Source organism: Felis catus, chromosome F2 (genome assembly GCF_018350175.1).
Source record: "Felis catus isolate Fca126 chromosome F2, F.catus_Fca126_mat1.0, whole genome shotgun sequence".
In the NCBI taxonomy this organism is placed as follows: Eukaryota; Metazoa; Chordata; class Mammalia; order Carnivora; family Felidae; genus Felis; species Felis catus.
In genome coordinates, this window is record NC_058385.1 from 35,687,642 (window position 1) to 35,706,222 (window position 18,581).

Here is an 18,581-nt window from a genome sequence, read left to right on the forward strand (position 1 = left end):
TTAACGGGGGAGTAATTAGATCAATCAGTCACTTTGCCTCCTGAACAACAGAAAGGCAGCTTTGCCAAATGACCAAACAGGTGCAACAGTTTCAAGCTGAAATTAAAAATTCAATTTCTTTCTGGCTATCATTACTTTTAAGGGCACATCATGGTGTGCACACATGTTACTTCCAAACAATGTCCTTATGTTATTTTTTTATCTACAAACACCAATTCAGCAGATGCAAAGTTATTTCTTAGTTTTTAAAGGAAAGGTTATTATAGTTTCTATTGTTTTCTTATAGTACATTAATTCTTTCTAATTATAAAAAGCAATGTGAAGCACTGGGTGTTGTATGGAAACCAATTTGACAATAAACTTCATATATTGAAAAAAAATAATTAGATATGATAAAAAATAAAAAGCAATGTGAGTGAATAGCGTTTTAATACAAATATTTAACAATTATATTAATTTAAAGAAGTAACTTGGACATTATTTTAATTTTTTTAACGTTTATTCATTTTTGAGAGAGAGAACAGAGCATGATCTGGGGAGGGGCAGAGAGAGAGGGAGACAGAATCCAAAGCAGACTATAGGCTCTGAGCCATCAGCACAGAGCCTGACATGGGGCTCGAACTCACTGACCACTAGATCATGACCTGAGCAGAAGCTGGATGCTTAACCAACTGAGACACCCAGGCACCCCAGTAACTTGGACATTATCTAGTCTACTTTTCTTGAGTCTAATAACAAATGGGTACTTCCATCAACAATCTTACATCCATGAGTCCATATATTTAAGTGAAAAAAACCTTAATACATAAAAGAGACTATAATATTTAAGTAAATGTTTATTGCAATGCAGTAATAAAAGAGAGCTGAAGGCTAAACATTTACAATGATATAGCAGTAGTAAAATTATGGTGTCTCTATTATATATCGTAATATACATAGGACTCAAAGTTATTTTTTTCTACTTTAAGGCTATTTAGCAGCATAGAAAAAAATTAAGATATACTTTCTGGTGGAAAATAATATACAGATTATATTTTTAGCCCACTTGTAGGTATGTCTCAATAATTACAAATGGGAGGCAGGTATCATGCTGAAACAATAATAATGGTATTAACTGAGCATTTACTCTGAGCCAGCCAAGCATTTCACAGTATCTGATTTAACGCCCTGAGCAACCCAAAGAGATGGGTGTTTATACCTGTTTTACAAAGAAAGAAGCTAAGATTCAGAAAACTTCAGAGAAAATTTAGAGTGGCAGAGCTGGTGTTTCCACTTAAACATTCTGCTCAAGAATGCACTGTCTTCTATTCTAAGCTGGACCTCACATCTAAGACAAGGTTTTCACTATTTTCTAATACATATTTACATTGACTATTTGATGGTAAATTTCACTGTACTAAAAAAAAAAACAAAAAACAAAAACATGAGGAAGCAAACCAGGTGGAAATGGAATGGGACCAGAGAGCATTCCAGACAGGAGATGACAAGTGGAAGGGCTTGAAGCTGGAGACAGTCTTGCTTCAAGACTGTCTTGAATGGTGAGGTGGCCACAGCTAGAGAGGAGGCCAGAAGATCAAAGGTTTGGGCCACTGTAAGGAGTTTGGTTTTTGCTCCAAGTGAGAGGGGAAGAAGTGGGACATCATGAGCTAAGTAACATTTGAATTACACTTTTTTAAGGAAATGATTCAGCATCGTTGTCAAAAATCTATTGAAACAGAGCAAGAGTTGAAGCAGGGAGACCCGCTGGAAACTCCTGCAAAACTTCAGGTGAAAGATGGAGGTGAAAGTGGAGGCCAGGGGATTGCCGGTGGAGATTCTGAGAAGTAGATGGATCTGGGACAAATTTTGAGGACACGCATTCCAAGATACACTGATGGCTGGACACAGGCCGTGAAAGAAAAGGAGGTGCCAAGCAAGACGCCATGTTTTCTGAACTGAACCACAGGCCGGATAGAATAAAACAATTCAAGCCTGTTCAGGGAGAATGTTATACAGTATTTTGTTGTTGCCTTACTTGTTTGTTTTAACTTTACATCCCTTCAGTGTGATGATCTGAACTCCATTTTGAGAAAGGGTAAATTTCTAGATTAAGATATGTGGTGCTGCTTCTGTCTGGCTTGTTAGTCTCTAAATTTCCTGCCTGATGGCTGAAGAACGTTCAGATTAATGTTGTAACTCTGAATTTTATCTAAGTTAATTTTCCTAGTAGTCTTCTATCTTATTCCCAACCTACAGGGTCTCAGAAGACCCTCATTAGTGGGGAAGTCTTTTTACGACACATTCTTTGAAAGAACACACTACATATATGGCTACTGTTCTATGTGCCAGAGATACAGCTTTGAAAAAGAGTCTGCTTCAGTGATAAGAGATAAACAAACAAAAAAACCCCAACAACATCAAAAAGATAATTACAGATGGTAGCAAGTGAAGGTTTAGGAGGTGAGGTCAGGTCAGTAGATAATAAATGCGAATTCAATGACTTGCTTAGCGAGCACACAGTTTCCAGCCACAAGGAATAGTGAGCAGCCCCCACACACTTGGCCAGTTCAAAGAACGGGAGTGCTCTGTGAATTGGCGTAAAATGAACACTCACGACAGTGGTATGAGATGAAAGAAAACTGGCAGGAAGTGGGTTATATTCTGTGAAAGGAGAAGCAGAGAAGTATCCTGGTATTATTCTAGTTTACAAAGACCACTATGTCTAATGAAAAATGGATAAGAAGACAAGAATGGAAGCAAGGCAACATTTCAGAAGTTCAAGCAAAGGAATACAGAACATTGTACTAGAATGGTAGTCATGGAGATAGGAAGAATTACACTATTTCAGTGAAAGTTCTGAGAGTACTGTTAGTGGGAATTGGTGTTTTATTCAGCGTGTAATGAAGAAATTATTTTGTTTTAAAAAAGAAAAAAATCATTAGTATGATATGTATATAAGTACATAATGGTTCTGAGAAAAATGAAGCGACATAGTAAAGAATAATAAATGTGAAGTGTCATTTGGATTTGTAAACACATCACTGTGTTTTTCAAAGCTATGCCCTGATTGGCGTCCAAAATATACTGAACCACAATATTTGTGATGCCACTAACAAATACAAGACACATGAGTGCACTTCAAAGTTAGAGTTCTGAACAATGCACAAACAAAAGAAAAATTTTTGGAATTTTTATGCCATTGAGATGTAGTCTGTACTTCCTAATAATTGAAATAATAATGAACACAGAGATATATGATATCAACAATAATAAGACTGTCATTCTTAGTAGTTCTAACGATGCTCAAAATTATTAAGATATATATTTGCAAAACAAAAAATGCTATAAAATGAAGGTTATGCTTGAAAAACTTAATAAAGCTAATTTAATTTTAAAATGTTTTTACTTTGCTTTTCTGTGAATAGAATAGTTATAATGAACATACTTTTGGGGCGCCTGGGTGGCGCAGTCGGTTAAGTGTCCGACCTCAGCCAGGTCACGATCTCGCGGTCCGTGAGTTCGAGCCCCGCGTCAGGCTCTGGGCTGATGGCCCGGAGCCTGGAGCCTGTTTCCTATTCTGTGTCTCCCTCTCTCTCTGCCCCTCCCCCGTTCATGCTCTCTCTCTGTCCCAAAAATAAATAAACGTTGAAAAAAAAATTAAAAAAAATGAACATACTTTTTTGTTTTTTTGGTCTTTTTAAATATTTATTTTGAGAGAGAGAAAGAGAGAGAGAGAGAGAGAGAGAGTGTGTGTGTGTGTGTGTGCACAAGTCAGGGAGGGGCAGAGACAGAGGAAGAGAGAGAATCCCAAGCAGTCTCTGCACTATCAAAACAGGGCCCAATGTGGAGCTCCAACTCGGGAACTGTGAACTCACGACCTGATCTCAAGTCAGAGACTTAACCGTCTGAGCCACCCAGGCGCCCCGAACATATTTTTCATTCTAATAAGACAACTGATATCATTTTTTGGAAGGCTTTATCAGTTTTTTTCATTATGCCATTTCACTCATTCTTTTAAACTTTCATGTTGCTAAATTTTGAAACTTTTACCTAAAAAAATTAATAAATTTTATCTTTAATGACCATGCCTTATAAAATCCTGTAATAAAACTGATCAAATGGGCATTTTTTGACCTCTTTATTCATCAGAACAAATGGTAGTGAAACATGTCAATTGACTTATAAGATAACTGTGTCAAGTCGGGATTCCCTAGCTTTCACTGCACTGAATCCATGCCAATTCATTTAATAACAATTCTACATACTAATCATGGAGTATTTCCCTTCAGTGTTTTCATAGAGTAATAAATCTTTTCCAAAGTTAGAGCATTATTTTATCTCTAATATAAGAAAAAAACCTATATATTTTGCTATTTGTATTGTGTATTAAAAGAAACTTGTACTCTGCCTTATATTTCTCAATAGAAACATAAATCTTACAATGATAAGTCAGATGTTAAGTTCACTATATTTCCTTTAGGATAATTTTTTTAAAAGTGTGAGAATTTGATATTCAGAGAAATAGCAAATTTCGAGAAAATGAGGTCTTTACTAACAAAACCCTACTGAAAAATATATGTCTGTTTTCTTTATTGATGACACTGTAGGAATTATTTTGCTTCATTAGTTCTATAAAATAGATAAATGTAAACTTTAAAAATATAAAACATTTGTTCTTTTGAATAGATGTTATAAGAAATGTGAAACAAAGCCCTTGCGAAAGGTTTTTTGCCTTTCAAATGAAGTAAACTCTGTAATTAGTTACTTGAGTGGCACAGTAAATATTACCCAGTGCCTAAAGATTACCATGAAAAGTCAGGATTATCTAGTTTTTTTTTTTAACGTTTATTTATTTTTGAGACTGAGAAAGACAAAGCATGAATGGGGGAGGGGCAGAGAGAGAGAGTGAGACACAGAATCCGAAACAGGTTCCAGGCTCTGAGCTGTCAGCACAGAGCTTTATGCAGGGCTCGAACTCACCGACCATAAGATCCTGACCTGAGCCGAAGTCAGTGCTTAACTGACTGAGCCACCCACAGGCTCCTCAAGGATTCTCTAGTTTTAACATCACTGGATCCATACCAATTTAATTAATAACAACTCTACATATTAGTAATTATTTCCCCTTTAAATTTTGAGAGTGATAAACCTTTTTCAAAGTTAGGGTAATGTTTTATCTCTAATTTTGAAATAAATAAAACTGAATACTTCAGCATCTAGTTAAGTTACAGAAGTTGTGTGTGTGTGTGTGTGTGTGTGTGTGTACTTATGTCAAAATTATTTTTATATGGACAAAGTTAAATAGCCTTTAGTCAATTCAACAGACAAAAATTAGTTGGTCAGAAAAGCATACTAACATTTTACGAAAAATGATTAGCAACTAAATGGAATGTATTGTAACTGAGAAAGTAGACACTTGCTAGGTGTATAACAGTAAAAATAATCAACATAATTGACATAGTTAAATTACTGTCAGATCCACATCCAGAATGTATTATGATATTCTATCAAGAGAGAACTAAATAGACTAATTTACTTTCATTCATATAATATTTGTATCTTGATGCAGCTTTACTTTAAGTAGAAGAAATGGTTAGAGAATAGAGACTGAATATGGAGTCTCTCCCTCTAGAACAGCTTACATTAAATATTTTGCTATTTCCCAAGACGCTAGTTTCTCAGGCAAGGCAGACTAAAGTATGTATTACTTCGGGTTTTATTAAATAGTGTCTGTTACACAGCCTGTCATGTATCCTCTAGACACACAACCTGAATTCTCCATGAAGTCAAGAGCATCATCAAATTCAGTGACCTCATTGGGTTTAAAGAGAATAATGACAAATGTTTCTGGGGAGGAACTGATTATTGCTGAAAACTTTTAGGTTTCTTTTCTCTGCATATATTATTAAAGTAAAACAATAACTTCCAGTGTGTAACTTCAGGAGTCACAAAAACATTTATGTAAAATCAAGGTTAACTAAAGGAGAAAATACAAAGAGAGTCAATACTAATTAATATAACATAATAATATCACATTAATTATTATGAATCCTTGTTAATATAACACAATTTAAAAAACAGCTGGATCTGGCAGTTTAAGTACCTACTCCTGGGACACTTACTACATAAAATATTATTTTGGAGTTTAGATTTTATAAAGAAAAATAATTTAGGCTAAGCATATATTATACCATATTCAATAAACTTGGGAAATAAAGCTATATTGATAAAAAATAAGGTTATTCATTAAATTCCTATTATTGTTTTGAATAAAACACACAATTCATTAATTTATTCAACAACTATGTAATGAGAGCATTATACACAGCAGCCACTCTAGGTTCTGGGGAGCATAACATGGATATGGTCTCTGATGTGATAAATGCTGTAAGGTCTTGATGTCACATAAAACATACTATTTTGCAATTATTCACTTAAATACTTGTCTCCCACATTCAACTATGTGTTCCATGAGAGCGGGGGTCTTACTTAACTCATCTATTGCCAGTGCTGTCACATAATGCTGTTCAATAACCACTTATTGAATGAACAACACTTAATTACCCAAGCAGCAAAATGTGCCAAAAGAAAATTGATCATAAAGATGTAAGGAAGACATGAATGGCCACCAGTATTTATACAACAATTATTACCAGCATGTAAATTATGCATCGGCCAAAGTTACATAGACCTCTAAGAATACTTATGTGATCTTCTGGTACGATCTCAGAAGTTCCCATTTCTAGGTATCCTGCACTGAGGTCATTAAAGTGGAAAGCCTGGGAGCCTAGACATTCCCTTTAAGTGGAGTAATTATAGAAGGCTGTTTCCAATTCCACATTTTAAAGATAGGAAGAGATTTAAAGTTATATAATCTAACTTTCCAACCATTCCACAAACGGTCTCGAATTTCCCTGACAAGTGAATAAGTTGTTTGGTTTATATGCTTCTGATGATGAAGACTTAGGATGAATGATTTAATTTTCCAACAGCTCAAAATATTAGGTTCTTCCGAAAGCCTTTAAGTATTTGAAAATAACTGGAATTTTCTCCTTTAAATAATTTTTTCCATCATGTTGAGAATCCTTGGCTCTAATATTGAGCTCTTTCTCATGCAGCCTGTTTTCAAGATCTCTTAGCATTTTGATTTCCTTTTTAAAGGTGTACTTTAATTTGCCAAGAAGCAGCTGGAAATGTGGTGAACCAAAGAGAAAAAGGATACATCAGGTAAAGGTTGGCCAGCAAAGCAAAGAGAAAAATTGGCATCATCACTGCTTTGGACACTTTGCTTTCTATCAATCTAATCTGTTCATTTCAATTCTTTTTTGAGCCATATGATGCTGTTGGCTCATAACGAGTTTGCCATCAAATAAGACCTAGTTCAACCACCCCCACTCCAACTGCTGGCTGCATTCTGTAAGGGCACATTTCAACTATCCTTTTAAAGAGTAATTTTTTCCCTCAATAGAATACCTTGTATTTATTTTTCTAAATATAGGAATAAAAGTAGTAGTAAATGTTTATACAGTACTTACTTTACACAAGGCAACTTAACACCCTACATATACTAACTTTAAATTTTAAAATCCTTAGCTCTCACCCTCAACTTTCTGTAATTCTATTAGAATACTCTCAACAATTTCTGTTGTCTGGTGAATTAAAACAAGTTAAGATGGAGTGCCAGGCTGGCTTAGTCAGTTGAGCGACTGACTCTTGGATTTCAGCTCAGGTCATGATCTCACTGTTTGTGAGTTTGAACCCTGAGTCGGACTCCACACTGACAGCGTGGAGCGTGCTTGGGATTCTCTCTCTCTCTCTCTCTCTCTCTCTCTCTCTCTCTCTCTCTGTCTCTCCATTGCTCACTCATGTGCATGCACTCTCTCTTCATCAAAATAAATAAACTTAAAAAAAAAGTTAAGATGATAGTTGGCATTTCCTAAGCACTATGTTTCAAGCACTGTCCTGAAGTGGGTTCTTCTGTTTGTCTGTTTTTTTGGGAGTTTTCCCCACCATCATCTCACTTAATTATCTCCTAGGTTTTATGAGGTGGGTAGTGTTACAATACTCATTTTGCACACAGGGAGAATGAAACTTAGAAGGTAAAGTAGTTTGACCCTGGTCTTACAGGTAGCAAGTATCAGAGCCAGGATTCAAATCTAGATCTTTCTCACTCCAAAATAGAACTCATAACCACATGATGAGTTTATCAATAACCTAGAAGTTTACAGGGATAGACACATAATTATTTTAGTATTCAAAACTGGCTGACACAGTTGTCAGTATAGGGACATAGCATAAACGGAATTATGATTAGTTCTTAACATGATGGCTCTTAAGTTTCTTTCTTTCTTTCTTTCTTAAACGAATGGTGTAAGTCAGTACCTAAGTACGCACAGACAGTAAACAGGTACACTGTTAAGTTTGGAAATGAGAAAAAGGACACTACTTGACATGAAAGCAGTAAATATCAGTAGGCAGAGTTGTGTGTTTTGTAGTTCTAAAGTTGATTATGCACATTAATCCAATTAATATTTACTAATTTTATATGGTCTGGGGTAAGAATCATATTTCATTGTTTTCCATATGGATAACAACTTATTACAGAAAAACTTAACAAGTAAAATAGCCCATTCTTTCCCTAATGATCTACAAGGTCTTCTCTGACATAAATAAATTGAAGCCACAACCCCCAATTATATTTATAGATAGGGCCTTTAAAGAGGTAATTAAGGTTAAATGAAGTCACAAGATGGGGTCCTAATTTGGTTTGACTGGAATCCTTATAAGAAAAGAAAAAAAAAACCCAAAAAACAAAACAAAACAAAAAAATAGCAGAAATCTCCTTGTCTCTCCACACATGCACAGGAGAGATAAGAGGAGGACACAATGAGAAGGTGGCTGTCTGAAAGCCAGAAAGAGAAACTTCACCAAAAACTAACCTCGACAGCATGTTAATCTTGGACTTCCAGGCTCCAGATTTGGGGAAATTAAATTTCTGTTGCTTAAACTATCCAGGCTGTGGTATTTTGTGATGGCAGCCTGAGCAGACTAACACAGATTTAATGGACCAACTCCTTTGAAAGACACAATCTGTAAAAACTTACACAAAGAGAAACAGATAATCTGAACAGGACTACATCTATTAAGCAGATTTAATAAAAAAAAAAATTAATAACCTTAAAAACATGAAAAAAAAGAACGAGGCCCAAATGGTTGTATTGGGTCTATTAAACATTTCGTTAGAAGTCATACCAATTCTCTACAATCTCTTCCAGAAAACTGAAGCAGAGAAACACTTTCTAAGCCATTCCATGAGGCTAGTACTCATGGATTTAAGTAACCCAGATAAAGACTTTACAAGACAGAAAAACTACATATCAGTGTTACTCATGAACATACACGTAGAAATCCTCAACAAAAAATTAGCAAATAAAATCCAACAATATGTAAGAAGAATTATTCACTATGACAAAGTGGGATTTACCCTACAGGCATGAGAAGCTGGTTCCACTGAAAATCACTTAATGTAATCCTTCACATTAAAAGGCTAAAGAAAAATCATATGATCATATCAATAGGTGCAGAAAAAGCAAAGAAAAGCAGTTCATAAAATCCAACACTCATTCATAATAAAAACTTCCAGCAAACTAGGAATAGAGGGAACTTCTTCAATTTGATAAACATCTAGAAAAAAGCTTACAGCTAACATCATACTTACTGATGAGGAACTAGATGCTTTTCTCCTAAAGACTGGGGAAAAGGCAATCATGTTTGCCTTCAGCACTCCTTGTCAACATTAGACTGACAGTCTCAGTTTTAAGACAAGAAAAGGAAACAAAAGACACACCGATTGGGAAGGAAAAATATAACTCTTTTTTTTCAGGTGATATTATTCTCTGTATAAAATATCAAAGAATTAACAAAGTAATCCTGGACTAATGAGTGATTATAGCAAAACTGGAAGATACAAAGCTAGTATACAAAAGTCAATTGTTTTCCTATATATCAGTTACAAACATTTGGAATTTGGAATTAAGAACACAATATCATAAACAGTACCAAAAATAAAAGGAATATTTAGGACTAAATCTATTAAAATATATGACTATGGTCTGAATATTTATCTCCCCCTATAATTCATATATTAAAATCCTAACCCCCAAAAATGATGGTAATAGAAGATGAGGCCTTTGGGAGGTGCTTGAGGTCATGACAGTGGTGCCTTCATAAATAGGATCAGTATCCCACAGAGATCTTAGCCCTTTTGCCATGTGAAGATACATGCGAAGTCTGTGACTCACCAAACCATACTGACTCCTTGATCTCAGACTTCCAGTCTCCAGAACTGTGAGCTGTAATTTTCTGCTGCTTATAAGCCACTCAATCTATGGTATGTTGTTATAGCCTCTCACTTGGACTACAGTTTATGCCTAAGATCTATATGAGTAAAAGTAAAAACAAACAAACAAACAAAAACCTAACTGGGATTAAAGAAATCAAAGACCTAAATAAACGATGAGAGTTTCATGTTCATGAATATTAAGACTCGATGGTGTTAACATATTAGTTCTTCCCAAATGATCTGTAGATTCAACACCATCACAATCAAAATCCTACCAATTTGTTTTGAAGGAACGGGCAAACTAATTCTAAACTTTGTATGGAAGAGTAAGAGACCCTGAAAACACAAAACTGAAGAAGAATAAAGTCAGAAAACTGGCACTATCTGATATCAAGACTTAGTATAGAACTTCAGTAATCAAGACAGTGTGATATTGGTTTACAAATAAAAAGAAAGGACAGTGAAACAGAATAAAGAGCCTAGAAATTGACCCACACATATAAGTCAACTGATCTTTGGCAAAGAGCAAAGGCAATGAAGAAAAAAATGGTCTTTTCATCAAACGGTGCTGGAACTGAACTTCCACATGCAAATAAAGTGAATCTAGACACTGACTTTACACTTTTAATAAAAACTAACTCAAAATTGATCATAGACCTAATTGAAAATGCAAAATTATTAAACTTTTAGAAGATAACATAGAAGGAAAACTAAGTGATCCTGGGTTTAGAAATTATATTTATTTATTTATTTATTTAGTTAGTTAGTTTTTATTTGTTTTTGAGAGACAGAGAGAGAGAGAGAGAGAGAGACAGAGTGTGAGTGGGGGAGGGGCAGAGAGAGAGGGAGACACAGAATCTGAAGCAGGTTCCAGGCTCTGAGCTGTCAGCACAGCCCGACGCAGGGCTCAAACTCACAGACTAGGAGATCGTGACCTGAACCACAGTCAGATGCTTAATCAGCTGAGCCACCCAGGTGCCCCTGGAAATGATATTTCTGATACAACACCAAAAGCACAATAAAAGAAAAAAATAATTGATAAATTGGACTTTATTAAAATTAAAACTTTTGCTCTGCAAAAGACACTGTAAAAAGAATAAGAAGACAAGTCACAGACTAGGAGAACATACTGGAAAACATATCTGATAAAAGACTTGTATCTAAAATATATAAAGAACTCTTTATAGGGGCGCCTGGGTGGCGCAGTCGGTTAAGCGTCCGACTTCAGCCAGGTCACGATCTCGCGGTCCATGAGTTCGAGCCCGCATCAGGCTCTGGGCTGATGGCTCAGAGCCTGGAGCCTGTTTCCGATTCTGTGTCTCCCTCTCTCTCTGCCCCTCCCCCGTTCATGCTCTGTCTCTCTCTGTCCCAAAAATAAAATAAAAAATAAATAAATAAAGAAAGAACTCTATAAAAAAAGCTCTTAAAAGAGCAACTCAATTAAAAGTTAGTCAAAACAGGGCATCTAGGTGGTTCAGTCCGTTGGGCTTCTGACTTCGGTTCAGGTCATGACCTCGTGGTCTGTGAGTTCGTACTCTGTGTTGGGCTCTGTGCTGACAGCTTGGAGCCTGCTTCAGATTCTCTGTGTCCCCCTAACTCTGCCCCTCCCCCACTGATGCTCTGTCTCTCTCAAAAATAAATAAATATTAAAAAGATTAAAAAAAAAAACAAAAAACATTAGTCGAAAGATCCAAACAGACATCTCACTAAAGAAGATGTACAGATGACAAATAGCATGTGAAAATATAATCAGTATAACGTATCATTAGGGAATTGCAAATTAAAACAGTGATCAGATCCCACTACACATCTATTAGAATGGTTACAATCCAAAATACTGACAACACTAAATGCTGGTGAGGTTGGAGAGCAACAGGAACTTTAAATTATTACAGGGAGTAATGCCAAGGATAAGGACAGTTTGGCAGTTTCTTACAAAACTAACTATGGTCTTACCATATGATCAGCGATTATACTCCTAGGTACTTATCCAAATGAATTGAAAATCTTTGCCCACATAGAAACATGCCCATGAATTTTTATACCATCCTTATTCATAACTGCTCCAAACTGTATGCAACCAATAAGGCTCCAATAGGTGAATGGGTAGACACACAGTGGCCCATCCATACACAGAATATCACTCAGTAAAGAAAGAAATGAGCCATCAAGGCATGAAACAAGATGGAGGAATCTTAAATGCACATCGCTAAGTGCAAGTAGGCAGTCTGAAATGGCTATATACGTATGGTATGGTTCCAACTCTATGAGACTCCAGAAAAGCAAAATTACAAAGAAATTAGAATGACCAGTAGTTTCTGGGGGTTATGGAGGAGAAGAGGGATGATGAAGTATAACACAATATTTTTAGAATACAATATAATAGAATAAAACTATTCTGATGATACTGTAGTGCTGCTTGACATCATGCATTTGTCAAACCCATAAAACTACAGCACAAAGAGTACACCCTATTGTAAGTGTGCACTTTAGTTAGAGTTAACATACCAACACTGGCACAGCTATTGTATCAAACAGATCCCACTAATGCAAGATCTTAATAGAAGGAGAAACTATGAGTGTTTACATGAGGTGGTGGTGGGCAATGTAGTATATGGGAACTACTTGTATTATCTGCTCAATGTTTTTGTAAACCTAAAATTTATCTAAACATGAAATGTATTATTAAGTTAACCATATTCTTTAGGTATTTCTGAAAATTGTCTAGGGTTTATTCAGTGCTTTCTATATAGGAAGTGATATAAACTATAACAATAGTTTTATTTCTTTACAAATTCTTGTATCTTTTATTTCATTACAACTTTAAGTAGCTGTGCAATGTTGTTAGATGCAGAGGTAGCAGGTATTTCTGTTGTTGTTGTCCCTTAAGGAACTCTTCTAACACTTCACATTTACTACATGGGCTTGACTTAAGACTGCTTCCTCCTTGATTTCTCTTATCTGCAGAAGTAACTGAAATTGCACAAACTTCTAGGAGCATGCTATCTGGGAGGATTAGTGAAAGAATATAAAATAACACTGAAAAATGTTCTCAAAATAACTAAAGTTCAAATGGCACAAACCAGATGTATTGGTAGAAAGTCTATATACTGAGGCTTAAATTTTATCTTTAAGTGTACGAGAAGGGTTATTTATGCAAAGAATGAGAATTATAAATTTCTTTCTTTTATTCATGTAACTCCTGGCATCCTACCCTCCCCTTGAAGTGTCCTGCCCTTCCTTGCCCTTTAGTCTAACAAGTTCTTTCTCTTCCTGTGGTGGTTAGCTGAAAGGCCATTTCTTTAGGAAGACCTTTCCTGGTTTTCTAGAATGGGTTAGATGGCCCTGTTTTTATAAGTTTCTCTTCCTTCCCTTTCATAACAGGCATCATATTTATATGATTGATGAACTTATCCACAGGACTGCAAATTCCAAAAGAACGAATGGAGACCCGTGTTCTACTTATTTCTATAACCACAGGGCCTAGAATTGTTTTTGTTCAAACAGAGACCCAATAGACAGTTGTTCAATGAATTAATGAATAACTAGAAACATCTCCGTTAGCAGCAGTGGTCACTCCAGGATGGAAGACACTGGCATCCCTTCGGCGTCCTTCAGTAGAGACAAAACAAGAAACGATGATCCAACTGCACTGTTCCCAAAAAGATAGAAAGTAAAATGTTTGGACTGATACTAAAAGTTAATTAATAGAGTCAAAGACATTTTGCTTCAAAGACAATTATTTGTAAACTTTATTATTTGATTACTTTTTAGATTATGAATTCTTATTAAACAATGTCAATGTGTAAAATATTCATCTCAGAGTCGCTCAGGATTTGGTACTTTCAAGAAGCTTGAAGATATAGTTTACAAAAAAGATCTAGAATTTAAGAAATGTTTACAAAGACTCCAAATGGCCACTTTATTCTCTTCTTGACTGCAGGTCTCAGTTCCCTATGTCAACATCATATTCCTATGTTACCACGTGGTCAATGTGCATAAGATGGCCAACAAAATGTCAAAATAAATGGTTGTGAAAAAATGGAAAAAACAGTAATTCCTCATTAGTTCTCATACCTGTAAGTGATGTGTTTGTGCTGCCACTTCTGTCCTGTTAATGCATATCGCTTTCGACGAATATTAAATTTGGAGCTACCTCTTGTCTGGTCAGGTACGCCACATCGAGGCTTCTTCATCCAGCTGCAAAAAGCAGGGTTTTCCGGTTAGTTACCAACAACTCTAATCATTCATTTCAAAAGGAAATCAGTTGGGAAGTTAACCAATGACAGTGATGATGAAAATGGGAAAACCTAAAGAAGAAAATTGTCAATTTTCATGCAGTTTGAACCCAAGTAGAAAGCATTATTTTTTCCCCTGAATGATCAAGAATCGTTGGTTTTGAACTCAGCTCTCTTAGATATTGTTTGTCTCTCTAATTTACTTTGAGCTTACTATAGACTGAAGTCCTCTTAAGCTTCTAACTAGAATCTGTTTTTAACAAGATCTGTGATCTTGGGCAAGTCATTAATCCCTAGTCTCATTCATAGAATGAGACTTTAAAAAATAAATTTTCACTAAGGTGTCTTCCAACTTGAACATTCAACAATTTTTAAAATCTATTAAATAACCTTAAATTTCAGGATTCAAGAAGGTATATGCTATTCTCTCTTCTAGCTTACATAGAAGTAAACTGTTTAAATAACATTTGCGTTTCTCCAATTTTTCTTCTTTTTACTTTGCTCATTACCCCAATTTCTAAGCAACATCCATTTGCTTTAAATTAGTAATAACTAAATTCAATGATTAATTTTTTTCTGGATATGAGGTTTAATCTCACACAAATAAGGTTTAACATAATTATCTTAGGAAAATGACATGCTTTTTGATTTACTAATTTTTTAACACTTATACAAGATACAGTTGTGTAACTTTTCTAAGTCTCTTTTTACCATTGTCCTGTTTTCTATGTAGTCTTGCTTCTTATCTAAAAAGAAAGATTATCATGATTTTGAGAAGTGTTTCTTTAGTGACTCAAAAAATGCCTTTACCATTCATTAACACATTTAATTTATCAATTGCAAAGCTAATGAAGAGTTCACAGTGCTACATGCTTCAGCAAGTAGAAATGAGAAAAGAATCAATTTTTGTTGTATTTCACCAAATACTTTATAATTTCTATACTCTTTAAATGGAAAATAATTGACTGTAGAGATGACTATCTAAAGATGTCCATTTGGGGAAAATGAAAGAATAGTTTACATGTTACATGGATAAATCAGCTAATCAGTGCTTATAATAATGACTTCATGCAACAATGAAATCATGACTTTTGCTTTTTAAGAAAGATGACAATTTTCCAGTAAGCACTGAAAAAAAGTTTCCCTCTCTCTCTCTCTCTTTTTTTTTCCTAGTAATAATGTAGACATTGCAATTATCAGACTTCACAAATTCCATCCTAGTCTAAAATGCATTGTGGAGTTACTTCAGGAATCTCTCTTTCCCTTTATTAAAGTCTCCAAACTCCTAAGAGGTGATATGGCCCTTAGGGATCAAACTCTGTAGAGTTGAGAATGGAGATCTTCTATTTTTTTTTTAATTTTTTTTTCAACGTTTATTTATTTTTGGGACAGAGAGAGACAGAGCATGAACGGGCAAGGGGCAGAGAGAGAGGGAGACACAGAATCGGAAACAGGCTCCAGGCTCCGAGCCATCAGCCCAGAGCCCGACGCGGGGCTCGAACTCACGGACGCGAGATCGTGACCTGGCTGAAGTCGGACGCTTAACCGACTGTGCCACCCAGGCGCCCCGAGATCTTCTATTTTTAAATAATATTCCCAGAGCATTCCTAAACCAGTTTTTTTGAGACATATTTCACTAGCCTGTAAAACACTCAAGGGCAGGGCATCTGTATCATCCTGGCACCTGGTACAAACCCTGGAATATAAAAGATATTCAAAGAATAAATGGATGGGGAAACTTTATAATTTTTAATGAAACATTATTAATTTTTAGTACATATTATAAGGCATAGATATAGATTTAACATGGAAATATTAAGCATTAATGGTGGGTTTATTATGATAAGTGGCTTTTACATATGGATATTTCATTAATTATACTCTCAGCAAAACTTATAATATTCCTAAGGCAGGTATTTATGCTTACTTATCTCACTGAAAGGACTAACAGAATAAACAATATATAATTATTAAATATGAGTAAATTTACCAAATGCGGGAAGTGGTTACATTTACATTTTGCTAAGAAAAATATTTAAGTTCTCACTCTGGGAAGAGAAATAATTTTGAAATGGGAAAGGGGATAAAATTTCACAAAACGGTGTTACCTATTATCAGGATAAAATGTATTGTCAATGAGGATATATTGTTTAAAATTAATAAGCAATAAAATTAAAACATGAAGTTAACAATTGAAAAGAAAATTAAATTTACTGATATAAATTTCCATTTTAAGTTATTCATATGTTGGATCTAGTAAAATTTTTCTCAGTGAAGCATTACATCTTCCAAAGGATAGGGTTTTTATGGATGAGTATTAAATTTTTGTGCTGAAAGATATCTCTGCTGAATTCTTTATGTTTCTTAGGCTTTTGCCCATTAAATGTATTTTTTTTCTTATGTTCCAACTACTAGTTACATTTATTTACTCATTCTATCCTTATTCATTCATCTTATAATATTTTTCAGTTTTTACAACATGCTGTGAGGTATAAAGAAAAAGTGTGGCTGAAAAGATAAACAAGGCAAAAGGCCCTTGTTGAGTTTACAGTCTATAGGAAGGACATCCATGATTAAAAAAAAAATACTATATAATGGGTTAAGAGCTGTCACATCTCTTCCAAGATACCCTGTCATTATTTCTAATTTTACGTGTAATAAAAAATCACAATTTTCTTACCCCAGATCTGTACCAATTCCTCTGATGCCTTATTTCAGCCAAAAGTCTTAACCTCCTTCTAATGCCGAAGCTAATACCTAGGTAATATCCACCACTGCTCTTTTCTCAGTCTCCTCTAATCAATCAGGAGGCTGTCTCTTTTGTTTCCAAATTTCTTTCTCTCTCGCTGTCTAAATGCTTTCCTTCTTGCTCCTAAAGATAAATCTTTCCAGAGCACAGATGTTTTCTCTACATGCTCTGGGCATGAAACGCTTATATAGAAAGAATCTGATTCAGGCCTACTTAGGGAGGATACCCTGTCCCCCTACTTCCCAAGATCCATTCAGGTTACTAAAGAAGTAAACCTCTTTCTACCTTTCTATGTAGTGACGTCTGTCTGGAATAACTTTTTCTCTCTTTTCACACTGAGAATCCTAAACATCCTTCATTATGCAACTCATATAGGTACAGTTTACCATCACAACACAGCATGGATTATACTCTGTATTCTGATTTGTGTCTCTATTGTCCGCCGGCCTGAGTCAGGGCAGAGAGCCAGGTACGGGGCCAATACCCAGTAAAGTCTCCAATAAGGAACATGAAGCAAATAGATTGAGTCTGCATATCTTTTTTGCACATGGTGATCTCCCTACTATCCAGGTTGCTTGAAGACTTTGTAACTCTTTCCAGGTCTGTGCCTTGAGCAAATGCTTACTGCATGGACATTGTGTACATACTTTTATATAAAACCAAATCATAAAGTAGATAACTTAAGTGTAAAAAATAAACATAAGAACAGGAATGATCTAATACCAATCAGTAATTTAATGCAAAGAAGTCCTAATAAAGGTTGGTCAGGTTGAGAACACTGTATGTTAACTTCATCAATATTTGTATCCAAATATTCTAGCAAAGAGATATTGGCAGGTATTATATATTAAAATATGTAAAATCTCCCAAATATGATTGAAGCATATCAAGCCACTGAATAAGACACACAGTATCTCAGCTAAATCGGTCTTCAGGTTTCTTATATGACTCCAAACATTTAAATTATTCTTTAATCTCATAAGCAGTCAGGTTCTTTCTACTACAATTTTTAAAGTTCTTTGTGGATAAAAATAACGATTAACATTTAACAGCACTCACCAAGAAATTAAATGTCTAATACTAATGGTAAAATTGGCATGTTAATATTGTTATTCGGGTCGAGACTGGCACTGGGATTTATTTCTATATATCACGTACCAAGTGTCAGTTGCATTCATATATGAATTTGATAAACCCCATAATAACATGAGAATGCAAAACTCTAAACGTACAGGTAGAACGGATTGGATTGATAGTTTCACGTAAGGTAACA

At 35.1% G+C, this 18,581-nt stretch overlaps 1 protein-coding gene across 3 annotated transcripts in view; it reads right to left on the minus strand.

Annotated features, from left to right (window-relative positions):
* The window catches only part of MMP16 (matrix metallopeptidase 16), a 314,166-nt gene that overhangs the window by 147,663 nt on the left and 147,922 nt on the right, over positions 1-18,581 (minus strand). For all 3 annotated transcript variants that reach the window (XM_019822867.3, XM_019822866.2, XM_003999956.5), the window contains exon 3: positions 14,399-14,521. In XM_019822867.3, the coding sequence (XP_019678426.1) occupies positions 14,399-14,521 (123 nt within the window). The remainder of the gene's footprint in view (positions 1-14,398; positions 14,522-18,581) is intronic.